The 15,850-nt window shown below is 42.5% G+C and overlaps 1 protein-coding gene across 1 annotated transcript in view; it reads left to right on the forward strand.

Moving 5' to 3' along the window:
• The window catches only part of Vps13b (vacuolar protein sorting 13 homolog B), a 543,994-nt gene that overhangs the window by 391,271 nt on the left and 136,873 nt on the right, over positions 1-15,850 (forward strand). Inside the window, exons 37-39 of the mRNA XM_032914442.1 lie at positions 7,639-7,841; positions 9,366-9,573; positions 9,838-10,022. Of these exons, the coding sequence (XP_032770333.1) occupies positions 7,639-7,841; positions 9,366-9,573; positions 9,838-10,022 (596 nt within the window). The remainder of the gene's footprint in view (positions 1-7,638; positions 7,842-9,365; positions 9,574-9,837; positions 10,023-15,850) is intronic.

The following is a 15,850-nucleotide window of genomic DNA, read 5'->3' on the forward strand; positions in this document are numbered from 1 at the left end:
TGGCCACCAGGGCCACTTTGTTCATGTACCTATTGAGCATTGACAGGGATGGCTGGGGAAAGAGGTTGGCTGTCCATAGAATAGGTCATCTTATCCACTTGATTATTGAACCCCTCCTCAGCTGAAGAAACTTTTTGGCGAGCATTTATATGAGACACAAATATCTTCATGGCCTTTGCCCATTTGGAGAGATCTGTCCACAAACTTCTTTCCCAGATGTCTTTCTTACCAATTTTCCAATCATGATCTTTCCAAGGCCCTGACCATCCAGCCAATCCATTGGCTACAGCCCATGAATCAGTGAATAATTATAAATCTGGCCATTTATTTGTTCAAACAAACTGTAATGTTATGTGTAGTGCCCAAAGTTCTGCCCACTGTGAAGGTTTTCTTTCACCTGTATCTTTCAGGGTTGTCCTGGAAAGAGGTTGTAATACATCTGCCCACTTCTGGGTGGTGCCTGCATAACGTGCCAGTAAACTAGGTCCTAGTCTTGTCTTCCTCAGTCAGCTGATCATAGGGAACACCCCATGAGGCTATAGTTGGGTGATCACCAAGAGCAGCAGCAGTGGAGTGGAGTCAACCAGAGCCTAGAGTGCTGCAGAGGGCAAAGGTGGAGATGTGACCCAAGCCCTTTGGAGGAGCCCAGAAGACCGTGAGTGGATCCTAGACTACTGGAACAAGAAGCTGTGAAGTTGAAGTTGCCCTGGAGACCCCAAGATGTTTCAGATGCCAGAGCCATGGGATATCTGCTTAGGAAAGCTGCTAATAGGGAGTGGAACCAGCCTAGGAGAAAGAAGTTTGTTGTAGTCAACAAAGATGAAAAATAAGTTGAAAATGCAGAGTTTGAAGTTTGTCCGGCTGGTTTCCTGTCTTGCTTTGAGGATTATAGTTACGTGATTGGATGAATCTCAGAAGAGACTTTGAACTTTGGACTTTTAACATTGTTGCTACTGCTATAGACCATGGGGCTTTAGAAGTTGGACTAAATGTATTTTTTAAATTATGCTATGGCTAGGTATGGCCCCCTAGACTCATGAACAAGCCTATGGGGGCCAGAGAGTAGAATGTGATGGTTTATATATGCTTGGTCCAGGGAGTGGCACTATTAGGAACTGTACCCTTGTTAGAGTAGCTGCCTGGAAGTCAGTATTTTCCTAGCAGCCTCAGTTCCTCCTGTACCATGCCTGCCTGGACACTGCCATGCCCCCACCTTGATGATGATGGATTGAACCTCTGAACCTGTAAGCCATCTGGTTAAATGTTAAATGTTGTCCTTTATAAGAGTTGCCTTGGGCATGGTGTCTGTTTGCAGCGGTAAAACCCTAACTAAGACAGTTTTCTAAAACAAATGAAAAATATAAACACAATTTTGAAAGAGGTAGATCAGTTGAAAACTTGCACAGACAAGCACTCTTGAAGAGAGAGGAGACAGAAGTTACACACTTGATCAGAGTGACCTAGTCACATGGTTACTGAAGGCAGCATTGGATCTTGGAACAGGAAAAGAGTTATTAGAGAAACCAGTGAGATTCATAGAATGTCTGTTGCCACACCACTATCAGTGTGCTTGTTCCGACTATACCCTGGGTTCGGAGACATTAGGTGAAGGACATAACTTTACTGGAAGTCTGAATTTCAGAACGTGAAGTTTTAGAAATGGCTTGGTCAGTGGGATGAGGCGGCTTATGCCTTTAGTTTCCGTGCTTAGGAGGCAGAGGTGGGTGGGTTTCTATGAGTTCAAGGCCAGCCTGGTCCACTTAGTTTCTGGCCAGCTAACGTCTACCTAGTAAGACTTTGTCACAAATCTAACTAAATAAGAAGGCTAGGTCTCTAGTTAAAGAAGTAATTTTAATAACATTTATTATTTTAAAGGTTATAATGATTTCATATCTTTCAGTTGAGAAATATTTTTAATTTTAAAAAATAATTTCTTCTAACATTTGAAAATTTAGGGAACAAATTATAATTTCCATTGTGGACATGGTGTCCAACAGTGCAGAAGTCCACCTTAACTTACCTTCTCTTAAGTGGTGGGTCCATGGGTGTGCTTCATTCTAGCCTGAGAAAGCCCTTCAGTGTGTTCTCTAATGACTAAAATCAGAATGAAGGGACGCTGCTGCAGAGACTGCTTCCTCAGGACAGAAGGAAGGGGAGGAGCACAGATAACCCTGCCGTGAGTCCTGTCACCACAGGTAGCTTTTAAAAACATGTGACAGATATACTGTTATAAATTCACTGGCAGATGCTTGTGGGTAAACCTGCCTGTGCTGTCACAGACAACCAGGTCCCTTACTGGGGAGCAGTCATGGTGGGTTGATGTGTTATTAGTGTGGCAGGGCAGGTAGGGAAGACTCATGGCGATGGATTGAGTTAGTCCTCTAAGTCTCAAAAGTGAACCACACCTAACCTTTTAGGTATATGACCAGAAAAAAACAAAAAAAAGAAAGGTGATGAAAAAAAGGACCAGGCGTGCATGTATTCGTGGGGCGTGCGTTTTCCTGGTGCGTTTTGGCATGCCTCTTTCTAGGCTCTAGTAACACGATCCTAGTAATTTCTTCATCATTTTATTCATCTATGTATTTGTATTTTCTTGGAAGTCACTCAAGTGTTTATTGTTATCATCTTGGCGTTCACTGAAGGGTTTCTTTGTTTTTTTTAACTCCCTGGAATAGAGGATAGAGTTTATCATTGTTGTTCTAAATTCTGTGTCCAGGTGTTCATCTAAGTACTTCTACTCACACAGCACTTCTGTAGGATTGGTGAGTTTCAAGGGAGACATGCGAGGTTGTCCGTTCACGTGGTTTCTGCTCTTTTATCCGGCATGTGGTCCTGCACCTGTTGTGATAATATGGCTTTCCTCAGACTGAGGAGCTGCAGAAGCTAAGTTAGGCTGAGTACAGCTGGGGATGAGCTGATCGATGGTCTGGACCTAGGCCTATGAGTGTGAAGATGCCCGCATGCAGCAGTGGGGTGGATAGAGAGCAGATGAGAGAGGAAAGAAGCTACTTTCCAAGCAAAGGTAACTGGGACCTAGGCCTGTGGGTCTGGCGATGGAGGGTAAGAAGAAATGACTTCCCCACTTGCTTGGCAAAGGTGGGCTCAGGAATAAAGAAGGTTGGTTCAAGGGCAGACAGTCTGATACTAGCTTGTGAGTTTTCACATGGTAGAGTGTTTGAGACCATGGTATTAATTCTCAGTGCCATTTCTCTGCTTAAATAAGTCAGTGTTAGTAAGGCTAATAAGACACAAGCAAGCGCAAACTGTAAATGATTAGGAAAATCAGAGCAGAAGAGAGGACGAGGCTCTGGGGGAAGTTTAGGAGACCAGACAGAGGACAGATGAACAGCAGCATCCTAAATCAAAATGTAAGAACTGATAGGACATACAGAGGGCTTTTATAATGCAAGAACAGTGGCATTTATAAGCTAACAAGGAAGTGTTTGTGTTCTCCAGCACTTCATTTGCCTGGCACTACATTATATTGTTGGTTGACTCTAATCTCCTAGTACTTAGAGAACTCAGAGCCCGGGTGATCTGCTGTAAAAAAAATTCTAAATGAGTTCTTTTTCTTGTCGTACTAAACGTATGGTAGGTAACTAGTAAATAGTTCAATAATGAATGTCCAAAGTCCTAATGAATAGATAACAGGAGAGTGGCCCTTGTCTGAGTTAGACTTGGCTATATGGACACTGTCAAAACAACGAAGTTACCATATAGCCTTGAAAACCAAGTCAGGTTCACTAAAGTTGGCATGAAAAGAAGATTGACACTCAACCTTTCAAAATCCAACTGTCTAGAAGACATGTATCAGATGCTGTGGAGACAGATCTGTCTTTAAAATGCTCTCTATGAGAACCTGAGGACCCAGATTTGATTGCCCAGCACTTGCATTAAAAAGTTGATGTGGTGGTAATTTGTAATCCCAGTGCTGGGGAAGTAGAGGCCAGAGTATTCCTGGGGCTTAGTAGCCAGCCAAACTAGCCTGTTTGGAGAGCTACAATTCCCAGAAAGAGGCACTGTCCCAAAAACCAAGGTAGAAGGACATCTGACCTTCCCATGCAAATGCACACATCAACATGTGTATGCACACGCATGCACCACACACACACAACACACACACACACACACACAAGCAAACACACACTAGCAAACACACATATACTAGCACTAGATCTATGTTATAATGAGGTACCTAAAGGCCTGGAGGCCTAGCCAATGAACTTTCCTTCCCAGACACTCCTCCTTGCAAAAGGTATTTAATCTCAGGCCCACCATAAGAAATAGGGTATGATTTTACTCATCCACTTTCCTCCATGACAATAAATGTCTTAAAATTGTCTTCTCATTGGGATTCGCTATGGGTAGCTATGGAGAAGGCCTTTGCCTACAGAGCCACCATCTAATCTGCAGTAGAAGGCCCCCCTGCACTCCCAGCCAGGACTGCCAAACCAAGCTCAAGCTCAAGCCCGCCAAAGACTCCCCTGCGGGACCACCTGGAGCCCCCTCTTTTACCCCTAGGCCCCAGGCTACATCCAGCCCCAGCCTCCACCTTGTTCTCAGCAATTCAGCAGCTCCCAGTGGTGCCTGGATGCCCAAGAGCCTGAGAACCGATGGCCCTGGCCTGCTTGCAGACTTGGGAACCCCTTCTGTACCAGGGACCTCAGACTGTGCTTCCCCATCCCGGTGAAGTGTCCTGTGGCTTCCCTACAGCCTGACACATGTGGTCAACTTCCAGTGTCCTACTCCCCAGTGGACATGCCTGTGGTGGAGCAGACGCAGGACCCCAATAACCCTACAGAGGTAGATCAAAAATACTAGCTTAAAGGTATAATTCCCAGTGAATATAGTTCATTTAATTTAAGCCACAAATAATAATACTGAATTTTGATTCATAAGGTGAGTATTTAGGGTTCCATATTAGTACAAATACAACTTGTAAAACAGGGAACTAGAAAGCCACCAACATAGCAATAATCATTGAGTGCCGTTAGTGAGTAGTAACATTAGTGTGGAAAGTTAGATGAATGGGTCTCTGGGGATCTTTCCTCAGGGAGAAAAGGGTGATGCTACAGTGAGTGGGAATTCTGACAGACAAAGCTTCAGTTACTGTTCAGAGCTGTGGAACCAAAGGATCCCGTGTCCTGTTATGATGCCCCAGAGCATCATTCCACCAGTTATTCTGTGAGAAATGCCTAACTTGGTTCTGCTCATGGGAAAGCAAGAGATAAATCAAGTTGATAGATGTGCCACAGAACAGTCGAGATTCAAAGTTTCAAAGTCACAGGAGACAAGAAAAGCTGGAAGATTGGTCCAGATGACACCTAAACTTAGTGGCAGTCTAGCTTGGGGTGTAGGCCAGCAGGAAGATGTGATAGGGGAAGAAGCAAATTTAAAATAAGATCTAGCTGGGTGTTATGTATGGTTCAAGCTTTAATCCCAGTACCCGAGAAGTGGAAGCACTTGGGTTTCTGAGTTCAAAACACTGATCTACCAAGCAAGTTTCTGGGTTGGCAGGGCTAAATATGAGAACCTGTCTTGCAAATAAAGAGCATAGCTTTGTGAGAGATACATATTGTAACTCCGTCTTTTTGAAGCTTCTACATAGTCCTAATGTATTTCATAGTTGTTTGTTTGCTGTGTTGGATGAAGGACCTAGAAGAAGTCACTTATCAAGGGTTCTTTTTGCTCTCCTCTCCTACAGTGATATAAAGTGAGAAATGTCGAAAATTTAGGGACGTTCCTTCCTACCTGGCAAGTCTGTTTTGTGGGACAAGGTCTAAGCAGCCACTGTATTCAGTTCTTCTCACTGAGTCATATGGTCCTAGTTTCCAAGGTGCTCAGTGAAAAGAGCCTCCTTGTCAGCACGCTGGTCAGTCAGCTAGGACAGCCTTTCCTTGATGACTTAGAATGTGGGGGTGGGAGAGAGTGGAGATGGAAAGAATGATAGAAGCTGGGGACCAGAGACATACCCAGAACATGAAGATAGTAACTTAAAATGAGAAGTAGTTTAGGGAACCCTAGTTCTAGCTTGCATCCTGGACCAGTCAGGCATTCACTTTAAGGCTCCCTGCAGATGAATAGTTATCTTAGCGTAGGGCAGTGAAGATGCATGAGCTGGGAAATAAGGATGCTGTTTCCTTACTGCTCATTTCTGTGTGTTTATAGTGGTGTCCTGGTGGTATCTGCATGGTGAGCTAGTGTTTGATTATCTGGTATCTATGCGTGTCATATATATCATAATTGTCAGGAGATTAGCAACTCCATTGATAAAGATGCATTTTAATTCCTGGATGCTTTTGAGCCTGTTTCTAGGTTTTTGTTTGGGTTTGTTTTTTAGAGTGTAAATGAAACATAGCTTCAGACTAAGATAATTACCTGGGCATGGGAGTAGAACGCCTTTACTCCCAGCAACCCAGAGGCTTAGGTAGACAGATCTCTGTATGTTTGAGGCTAGCCTGCTTCACTTAGCAAAACCTTGTGTTAAAAAAATCAAAACCAAAAAAAAAAAAAGAAAGCCAACAAAAAAACCTCACAGTAATTGTAAAAATTAAGTTTCGGCAGTACATGTTTGATAAAAAGATTTAATTGATTTCTCAACATGGTAACTTTTTACCATGCTATAGCCCAGACACATGTGGCTCTCATGCCTTCCATGGAGGATCTAAAGATGTGTATCTTATTTCCACAGAAAGTACGAACAACATACGAAATTTTCAATTCTCCACAGAACTGTAAAGTCATTATGGGTGCTGTACTTTGAAAAGGCATACACCCTGGACCTAAGGTGTTTCCTAATCTTTCATCTTTTTGCAGGATCAAATAGCATTAGGAAAATAATCCCTGTGTATTATGCCTCTGGCCTGGTGAAATTCAATTTTCATAATGACAATTTAGAATATGAGTTTCTTGGGAGCAAAATGAACTGGCCCCTTGCTCTGTGCTCTGAGTTTCCTGAAGTCTGCTGTAGTCTTTTTTGTGGAAAGGTTTTCATCAATGCTCCCACTCCAAGTTCAAAAGGAAACCTACATTTTAAAGTGTATTCCTTTTCTGGGTGTGTTTACTTTGAACTATAGCATACACTTTTCCTCATAAATCTAACCTACCACTATCTGTTCTAAGACTTTATAAACCCCAAGTGGTTATGATGTGTGAAGTTTGGATTAAAGTTTTTAGGAAGCATATGTTAGGTATTTTGATTGTTTTGAATTTTAACATGGGCCAACCCAAACCTTAAGTGTCTAGCAAAGTAATATACTGTACTCTGTTGCTGTAAGAAATCATAGAAAATTGCCCAATCACATCATGCTAATAATGGACAAGTGAAGCAGCCACTCTTATCCTTAATGTCCGTGTTGGAAAAACTTGCACAATTTAATGAAAATGTCTTCGCTCATAAAACCTAAAGTGCTCACACATGGAAAAAGTCATGTTTTGACAAATAGCACTTTCTTAGGAATGTGAATGTCTACCTGCTTCATAACTAGAATTCTATAATAATGGCATGAAACTGGTGGAAAGCCAACTGGGAAGACTGGAAAGGAGGAATTAGCACTGTTTAAAATCCCACCTAGTCCTTTCCCTGGCCTGTGTGAGAGAGAATAATTACACTGTGCACTGTTTCCACGTCTCCTTCAGGTGCAAGCCTTGGATCATCATTCCTCCTCAACATTAGTGATGCTCTCCTTAAAACAAGCCTCAAGGAGAGAAGTCGGATTCTCATAGGGCCATTTTCTGCTGCTGTCAATCTGGAAGCTAAATGGTGTAAACACAGTGGTAATCCAGGGCCACAACAGTCCATACCAAAAATATCCATGGATTTAAGAGGTGGTCTGCTACAGGTCTGTGTTTTCCCGTGCATTTTTAACTACCCTGTGTTTTGTTTTGTTTTGAAGTACTTCACTAAAATTTAATTTTTGGGTGACAGAGTATGAGTATGGTGCCTCTTTAACTTTAACAGTGCTATTGAAGAGTGAGTCCTATACCGTTCAGTTTACCTGTTTTGACAGCATGTTCAATGGGTCAGGTTTAGTTATAATTGTTGTTTGTATATTAACGGCTTGTGATCCTCATCACCATGGTCAATTTTAGAGCAGTTTCTTACCGTTCATTCATCAGCTGAAGAAGTCTTTCCACTTTGAACTATTCCACTTTGAACTGAACAGGTAATGTTTCTGTGACCATCTGCAGACAAGGTTTTCCATGGACACCCGTTTTTGTTTCCTTTGGTTATATACTGGCAGGGGAAATGCTAGTTGGACATTTTGAATGGTGGGGTCTTGTCATTATAGAGTAGTCAGCATGCATCAAGCAGTGTTGTAGAAAGTCTATCATGGTCACAGGAATTTCCAGCCTCTTATCGTGTGCTTATTCATGGTGTATGTGAGCATCTCTATCCTGTTTCTCAATAGCACATAGGTACCTGTCAACTTCATCTTCACGCACCTTCATGTACCAGGATTCACACTGTTATAAAACTGGAGTTTATCAGTAAAGAGAGTGTATTAAACGAAAATGTCTTAAACTCATCAAAAAGTTATAATTTTTCAACTCACTTCTTTTACTGACATGATTCACAATTTGGGGACATTCCAAAGAAAGTATTTTGTGGCTTTGAAAAGGCTTTTGTGCAGCTTCATATTGAATTTTAACTGTACTATATTTTTCTGAGGCAAAAAGTAAACATTAAGAACAGTTATAAGAGAAAAACAAAGTTTATCTTCTGTATTCTAGCGACTTGACACTAATTATTGTGCCTCACTGGTCAGATAGCTTTACAGCTCTATCCTTGGCTCTCAGACTCGTCAGGTGCTAAACACTGGATTGTCAGGGTGGAGTTGTACATTGACAGTGTCACTAAACACAGACTCTGGGAGCCTTCTAAGTTCAAGTCCGTTGGTCAGCTTCCTTTTCTCTTGCTAGAAAGCAGCCATATGGCCAGGACTATTCAGTCTCATGACAAAGGGAAGAAGCTATTCCATGGGGCTGTTAGTACCATTTGATTAATATTTGACCTAGAGAAGCTGTGTTTCCTAATCTTGCCCTTTAAGAATTTAAGAATGTTTCTTTTTGCCTTGCTAAATGAATTCACAAATAGTACTATACAGCAATATAATATCTATCACCATTAATCTATAGCTTAAAATTTGTTATCCACACAATATGTAATTTTTGACTGTTGTTTATTTATTCAAGCATTAGAATTCCAAACAATCAATTATTAATTCTTAGAAACTATAGTTTATTATCAGTAATTAAACTGAACATGATTATAGTCTCATATTAATTCAAACATGACGGTACATAATTATCCTCAAGGGATGTTTTTATTTAAACACTGTTAACTTTTTCACACCCTTTTGAAGGTTTTCTGGGGTCAAGAACATTTGAATTGCTTGGCTCTTCTCCATGAATTGTTCGATGGGTATCTTAAGGAGGAGGACAAGTCTGAAATGCCAGTTCCTGAATCAGCACCCCAAACACCATCTCCTATGGAAAAGGCTCGAGCTTTTCAGACTGAACAAAGTTCCGATGACCTGCGGACAGGGATCTTTCAGTACATACAGGATGCGGGTAAGTGTCAGCTGCAGGAGGACAGTGCTGGTGCCCAGCTGCACTTTGAAATGAGTGCAGTAAACAGCACCATGGAGCCCTTGACAGCACCTTCGCCCCACTACAGTAGGGAGAAGTATATACCAATCATTCCCTAAAACGTACTTTCTCCATCTCAAATCCTATTTAAACTGACCAGTTAGTTTCTTTGTGTGGTTTTCTTGTCTCTCTGAGAAACCAACATGTTCCTTCTTAAAAACTTAACAATTCGTTTTTATTTGGCAGAACCTTTGAAACTCCCTGGTATGAATGAAGTCTTGTTTTATAATGAAACAGAAGAGAGCCCCGGGATGATGCTGTGGAGGTACCCAGAGCCTCGAGTGCTCACCCTCGTACGGATAACTCCCGTGCCTTTCAACACCACAGAGGATCCAGATATTAGCACAGCAGACCTGGGCGACGTGCTGCAGGTGTGTAGAGGCTGGGTTTGTCTTTTCCAAACTAAAAGCATTATGAGGAAATGCTTAGAGCATACCTCTTACATCAGTCATAGCAAAGATAGGTACATTACTTGTGTACTGTATTTATATATGCATGTGTAGGAAGGAGGACTGTAGCACTTCCAGGGGCCCAGGCAGCATACAGGAAGCTTGGTGATTCTCAGCAGCCAGAGTCAGTATCAGGTCATGTAATGTTTTATAACTTAATAAAAATATAAGGAACCAAGATATGAGCAAAGTTCAAAGTCAAAGAGGCTGACCTAGGGAACAAGACAGTGCTTCAGATTCTGGAAGCTGACGAGAGCTTGCTCTAGAATTCACATTATGGTTAAAGGAGCCAGGCTGGAGAAGCAGAGAGAAGCCCTTATGCCAAGCTCCTGAAGTGCTGGAGCTGTCCTCATGGTCTGCCTGTGAGGACCAGAGTTTAGCTTGGGGCTGGGAGAGGGTCTCACTCGTAGAAACAACTCGTAAGTTGCAATCTTAGAATCATATAAACTGTCTTATTTCCTTGGAGAAGTTGAGAACAGGAAATTTGTAGATTGGCCATAGCTCAGATCAACTTGGATTTCATCGTTTGTATATAAAATGGCAAACCTAGAGTTGCTCTTAGGGATCAGAGAGCAACTGAGACAGGCTCGCGTGTCAGAACCTCTCTCTAGCACTGAGGGAGAGGAGTCTCCCTACTTCCTGTTCCCACAGTTGTTTTATTGCAGTGGTCTCCAAGTCTGTGCTGGAGGCTCAGGGATGTTAAATGGCTGGTCCTAGATGAAAGGAATGTATGAAACGGGGGCTCTTGGTCAGTTTAGTGCAAGTAGTGTGGGCTTTGAAGTCTCTTCTCCTGGCTGTTTGAATTACCAACTCAGTTTCCTTTGGTAAACTTCTGATCTGTAGCTTCAATTGTCTAAAAGTAACGATATATACCAATTATTTACAATAAATAGGACATTATAGCTAATATTCTTAAGTAAATGTCTTTGCACATAGTTAGGTCTTAAATACTCATTCCCCCTCTCTCCTCATTTCACACAAATCCCTTGAGAGTATTAAGAGACTACTCAGTGTCACTGTAGCCTCTTCTCCCATCCAGCCTAGCCTTCTCACACCCTATGGGAACAGATGGATTGTACAATTCCCTGAGGGAAACCTCCATGGCTCTGTTACCTACTGTGCCTGCATGAAGCCTGTTAGGCCCTGGACTGGGAGCATGCCTGCCCGGTGAATGAGCCTCCTCGGTATTCCCCAAACCAGCCTTAACTACCACTTTCCCTTGTCTAGTTTGATTTCTGTTGTGACAAACACCATGACCAAAGCAGACTGGGGCAGAACGGGTTTATTTCAGTTTACACTTGTAGGTCACAGCCTACCCCTGGAGGAAGTCAGGATAGGAACTCAAGCAGAAGCCACAGAGGACTAGTGTTTACTAGCTTTCTCTCCTGGCTTGTGATCTGCTTGCTTCTTAATCCAGCCTAGGCCTTCCTAGATCAATTAACAATCACTAAAATGCTCCTGAGACATGCCTACAGGCCAGCCTGATCTGTGTAACTCCTCACTTGGTTCCCTCTCCCCTCCTGGCTCTATAATTTGTGTCAAGTTGATAATAAAAATAAAATAATAAAATAAAACAAGCCCGCATGCCTTGAATTTCTCCTCTCCTAGAAACTGAAATCCTGTCTACTCTTAGAACAGTGTGTCTAAATGTGCTGTCCTCCTCCTGAAATCCTAGAGCGTTCATGTCACTACTGTGCTGCTGCTGCTGCTGCTGCTGCTGCTGCTGCTGTTCATTTTATTCATTCGTTGCCTTCTAATCTTATCCCTTCTCAGATTGTGTATCTCAAGGAATGGGCCGTATCTAGCTTACCACTCTGTTCCACATAGTAGCCAATGCAACAGAGTTGCTCAAAAATTGTTAGGTGTAGATCCATAGATGCAGTTCCTGCTGCCTGCTGTGCAGGGGTGCTGCATGCATTGACACTGTGGTGGTAAAGTGTACACATTGACGTCTGAAGGAAGCTGTGTCAGCATGGAGCATGCTGTGCTTCTGTGGCATCATGTGACATGAACTCATTATACACCACAGGCTCTTGGTGAGCTCATTCAGTACTCGGCCAAGACCATTTTCCCTAACAGAGGCTATTTCCTGAATACCAGAACAAGGCTATCTCTTGGCCTTATTCCTAAAATCAGAATTGAGTTTTGATTATTTTTCCTTCATGGCCATTAGTTCACTAAAACTTAAGCTTCTGACTCTTCCAATTTATAGGCTAGCATACCACCATGACATACCATCACTATTAATGAGATATGTAAAGAAATTCTTCATATCTTACTTTGGAATCCTAAAGGAAGATATAAGAAAATGATAATATTCATCTAACCATAGATTCTAACTAAAAACCTGAGCTCATAATAACCATAATGAACTTATTTTGTGTCCATTTATAATTTTATTACATAAATTTTAAGGTTATAATACTGACATGTCATCAAAAGTAGGATCTGTCAAGTGAACTAAGATGAAAACGTAGATGGTATAATCAGTAAGAACTGGGGTTGGGTCCTGCCACAGCCTGGAATGAGTGTGGAGGGCTGTGTTGTAAACGGACTCAAGTATAAGAACTTTCTGTTAATGTGGTTGTGTCTGGCAGTTCTCAGGTTTCCCTCTCCCTCACGCTACTGAATCTGTTAAGGATTCTGCTTTGCAAAGTCTACTTCCAAGAGTTCCCAATGGATTTTTTTTTTTCGAGATAGGGTCTTGCTGTTCAGCCTTGGTTAACCTGGTATTTGTTCTGTGTATAAACCACAGTGGGCTTGAACTCAGTGAGCTCCGCCTGTCCCTACCTTTAATCCCAACACTTGGGAGGCAGAGGAGGTGGATTTCTTGATCCAGTTTGAGGACAGCCAGAGCTACACAGAGAAACCCTGTCTTGAAAAACAAAACAAAACAAAGAAAAAGTAATAAAACACAACCTAGGCTTAAAGAATACCACCACGCATGGATGGATATTTTAATTTTCATATAGGTCTATTATGTTATTTTTATGTGAGGGGATAATATTTAGTTTGGCTGATTGTTATACACAGCATATTAATGAGAAAACAAGAATACAGTATTGATAGAACAAGAACTAACTTTAAAATGTCTTTTTAAAAACACTTTAAGGTTTGTTTTTATTATTTTTAATTATGTCTGTGGGTATATATATTTGAACGCTGGTACCAGCAGAGGCCAGAGACATCACATCTCTTGGAGCTGGGATGTCAGTCACTTGTAATCTGCCTGATGTGGGTATCGTGAGTGAGCTCATTACCTCTGGAAGAAAAGCAGGTGCTAACCACTGAGCTAGCTCGCTCTCGCTCTCTCTCGCTCTCTCTCTCTCTCTCTCTCTCTCTCTCTCTCTCTCTCTCTCTCGAACTCAGTGAGCTCTCTCTCCAGCTAGCCCCCTTGAGTAGACTATCTTTAACCAAGAAAGTGCTTTGACAGTTTATTAGTAACACATTTATTTCCCCCTCTGAAATTTGCCCTTCAGATGTCAAGAATTCCCAAATTGAATGATTTTTCTTCTTTCGTGAAATCTTCAGTTAATTTGTAATGCTTTTGAGAACAGAAATCGTGTTTAAAATTTCTTAAAGGTATCTGTACAGGAGATAGGCAGAAACAAGGCAGGGCTGGAGAGATGACTCCGTGGTTAAGACCGCTCACTGTCTGCTCTTCCAAAGGTCACGAGTTCAATCCCCAGCAACCACATGTAGGGTTCATAACCATCTGTAGCTGGCTCTGATGCCCTCTTCTCTCCTCTTCTCCTGTGTCAGCAACAGTATGCTCATATACATTTAATAAATAAATCTTAAAAAAAAAAAAGAAGAAACAAGGCAAAGTCAGTAGTGTTGTTCATTTATTCTAATGGAGAAAAAGAATCTTATGCCAAAGAAGTCACTTATGCTCAGTTCTTTTCATTTATCAACTTTAAAATTCAGGAAGTTGGTTTTTCTTTTTCTTTTTTTGTTGTCTTTTTGGAAGATCCATTTTTAATTATGTGTATATGTGTGTATCTGCATGTGGGCACGTGCACATGTGAGTGCAGGTATCTAAGGAGGCCAGAAGAGGGTATCAGGTCCCCTGGACCTGGAGTAACAGCCAGTAGTCAGCCATCCAATAAAGGTACTAGGAACTGAGACAGTACTCTGAAGAGCAGGTAAGTACTCTGAGCTGCTGAGCCTTCTCTGTAATCCCAGAAAAATTAGTTTTCAATGTAACACGAATATAACTGTAAAAATCAAAGTGAAGCCACTTTGAATAGATAGCAAAATAACTTAGGATTGGGCATCATCTTCCTTTGGGAGAATGGCTAGCATGGAAGATAGGAACCCAGGGAGTGCCTTTGAGGAAGGGCCATCCTCGAAGAGGGCTCTAGAAGGACTCCTCCCTAAAAAGGAACAAAGAACGGGGAAAAAAAAAAAACAGAAACAATAGAATATTTTTGCTATGTTTTTTTCTAGATTCTCCTCTTGCTCCTGCCATGATGATTCATGCCACTTTAATCCCTTCTCTCTCTCCCCCGCCATCCAAGATACATATCACAGTCACTTTAAAGTTAGCGCTTCCCTTGGCCAGTACAACAGCTCTGTGGCACAGTGGTGTGTGACACATAAGCTCACTTTGCGTGTCATGTTTGGCCTCTTTGTTAATTTTTATTTATTTAATTTTACACTCCCCTCCCAGTCCACCCCCCCCCGACTGTTGCACATCCCCAACCCCCAGTCACCACTGGATGTCCCCACCCCACCAGGCCTCTAAACTTCCTGGGGCCTTCAGTCTCTTGAGGGTTAGGTGCATCTTCTCTGACTGAACCCAGACCTGGGACTCCTCTGCTGTGTATGTGTTGGGGCCTCATCTCAGCTGGTGTATGCTGCCTGCTTGGTGATCCAGTGTCTGAGAGATCTCAGGGGTCCAGGTTAATTGAGACTGCTAGTCCTCCTACAGGGTTGCCCTCCTCCTCAGCTTCCTCCAGCTCTCCCCTAATTCAACCAGAGAGGTCAGCAGCTTCTGTTCATTGGTTGGGTGCACATATCTGCACCTGACTCTTTCAGCTGCTTGTTGGGTCTTTTGGAGAGCAGTCATGGTAGGTCCCTGTTTGTGAATGCCCCATACCCTCAGTAATGGTGTCAGGTCTTAGAGCCTCCCCTTGAGCTGGATCCCACTTTGGGCCTGTCACTGGACCTTCTATTCCTCAGGCTCTTCTCCATTTCCATCCCTGCATTTCTTTCAGACAGGAAGAATTATGGGTCAGAGTTTTGACTGTGAGATAGCAACCCCATCCTCACTTGATGTCCTGTCTTTCTGCCCGAGGTGGGTTCAATAAGTTCCCTCTCCCCACTGTAGGGCATTTCATCTAGGGATCTAGGGTCCCACCCCCCTTTGAGTCCTGAGGGTCTCTCACTTCCCAGGTCTCTGGTACATTCTAGAGGGTCCTCTCAACCTCCTTCCTCCCAACATCACCTTTTTCTACTCTTTCTGCTGGCCCTCATGTTCCTCTCTCCCCGTACCCCCATCCCCTTTCACTTTCCTGTCACTCCCCCCACCTCTTGTGGTTGCTTTCTCCTCCATCACAAGTGAGACTGAAGCATTCTCACCTGGGCCCTTCAGCTTCTTGACCTTTCTGACTTTTGTGGACTGTGTCTTGGGTATTCTGTACTTTTTTGGGCTTAATGTCCACTTATTAGTGAGTACGTACCGTGCATGTCCTTTTGGGTCTGAGTCACCTCACTCAGGATAATATTTTCTAGTTCCATCCATTTGC

Source organism: Rattus rattus, chromosome 1, assembly GCF_011064425.1.
Source record: "Rattus rattus isolate New Zealand chromosome 1, Rrattus_CSIRO_v1, whole genome shotgun sequence".
Lineage (NCBI taxonomy): Eukaryota > Metazoa > Chordata > Mammalia > Rodentia > Muridae > Rattus > Rattus rattus.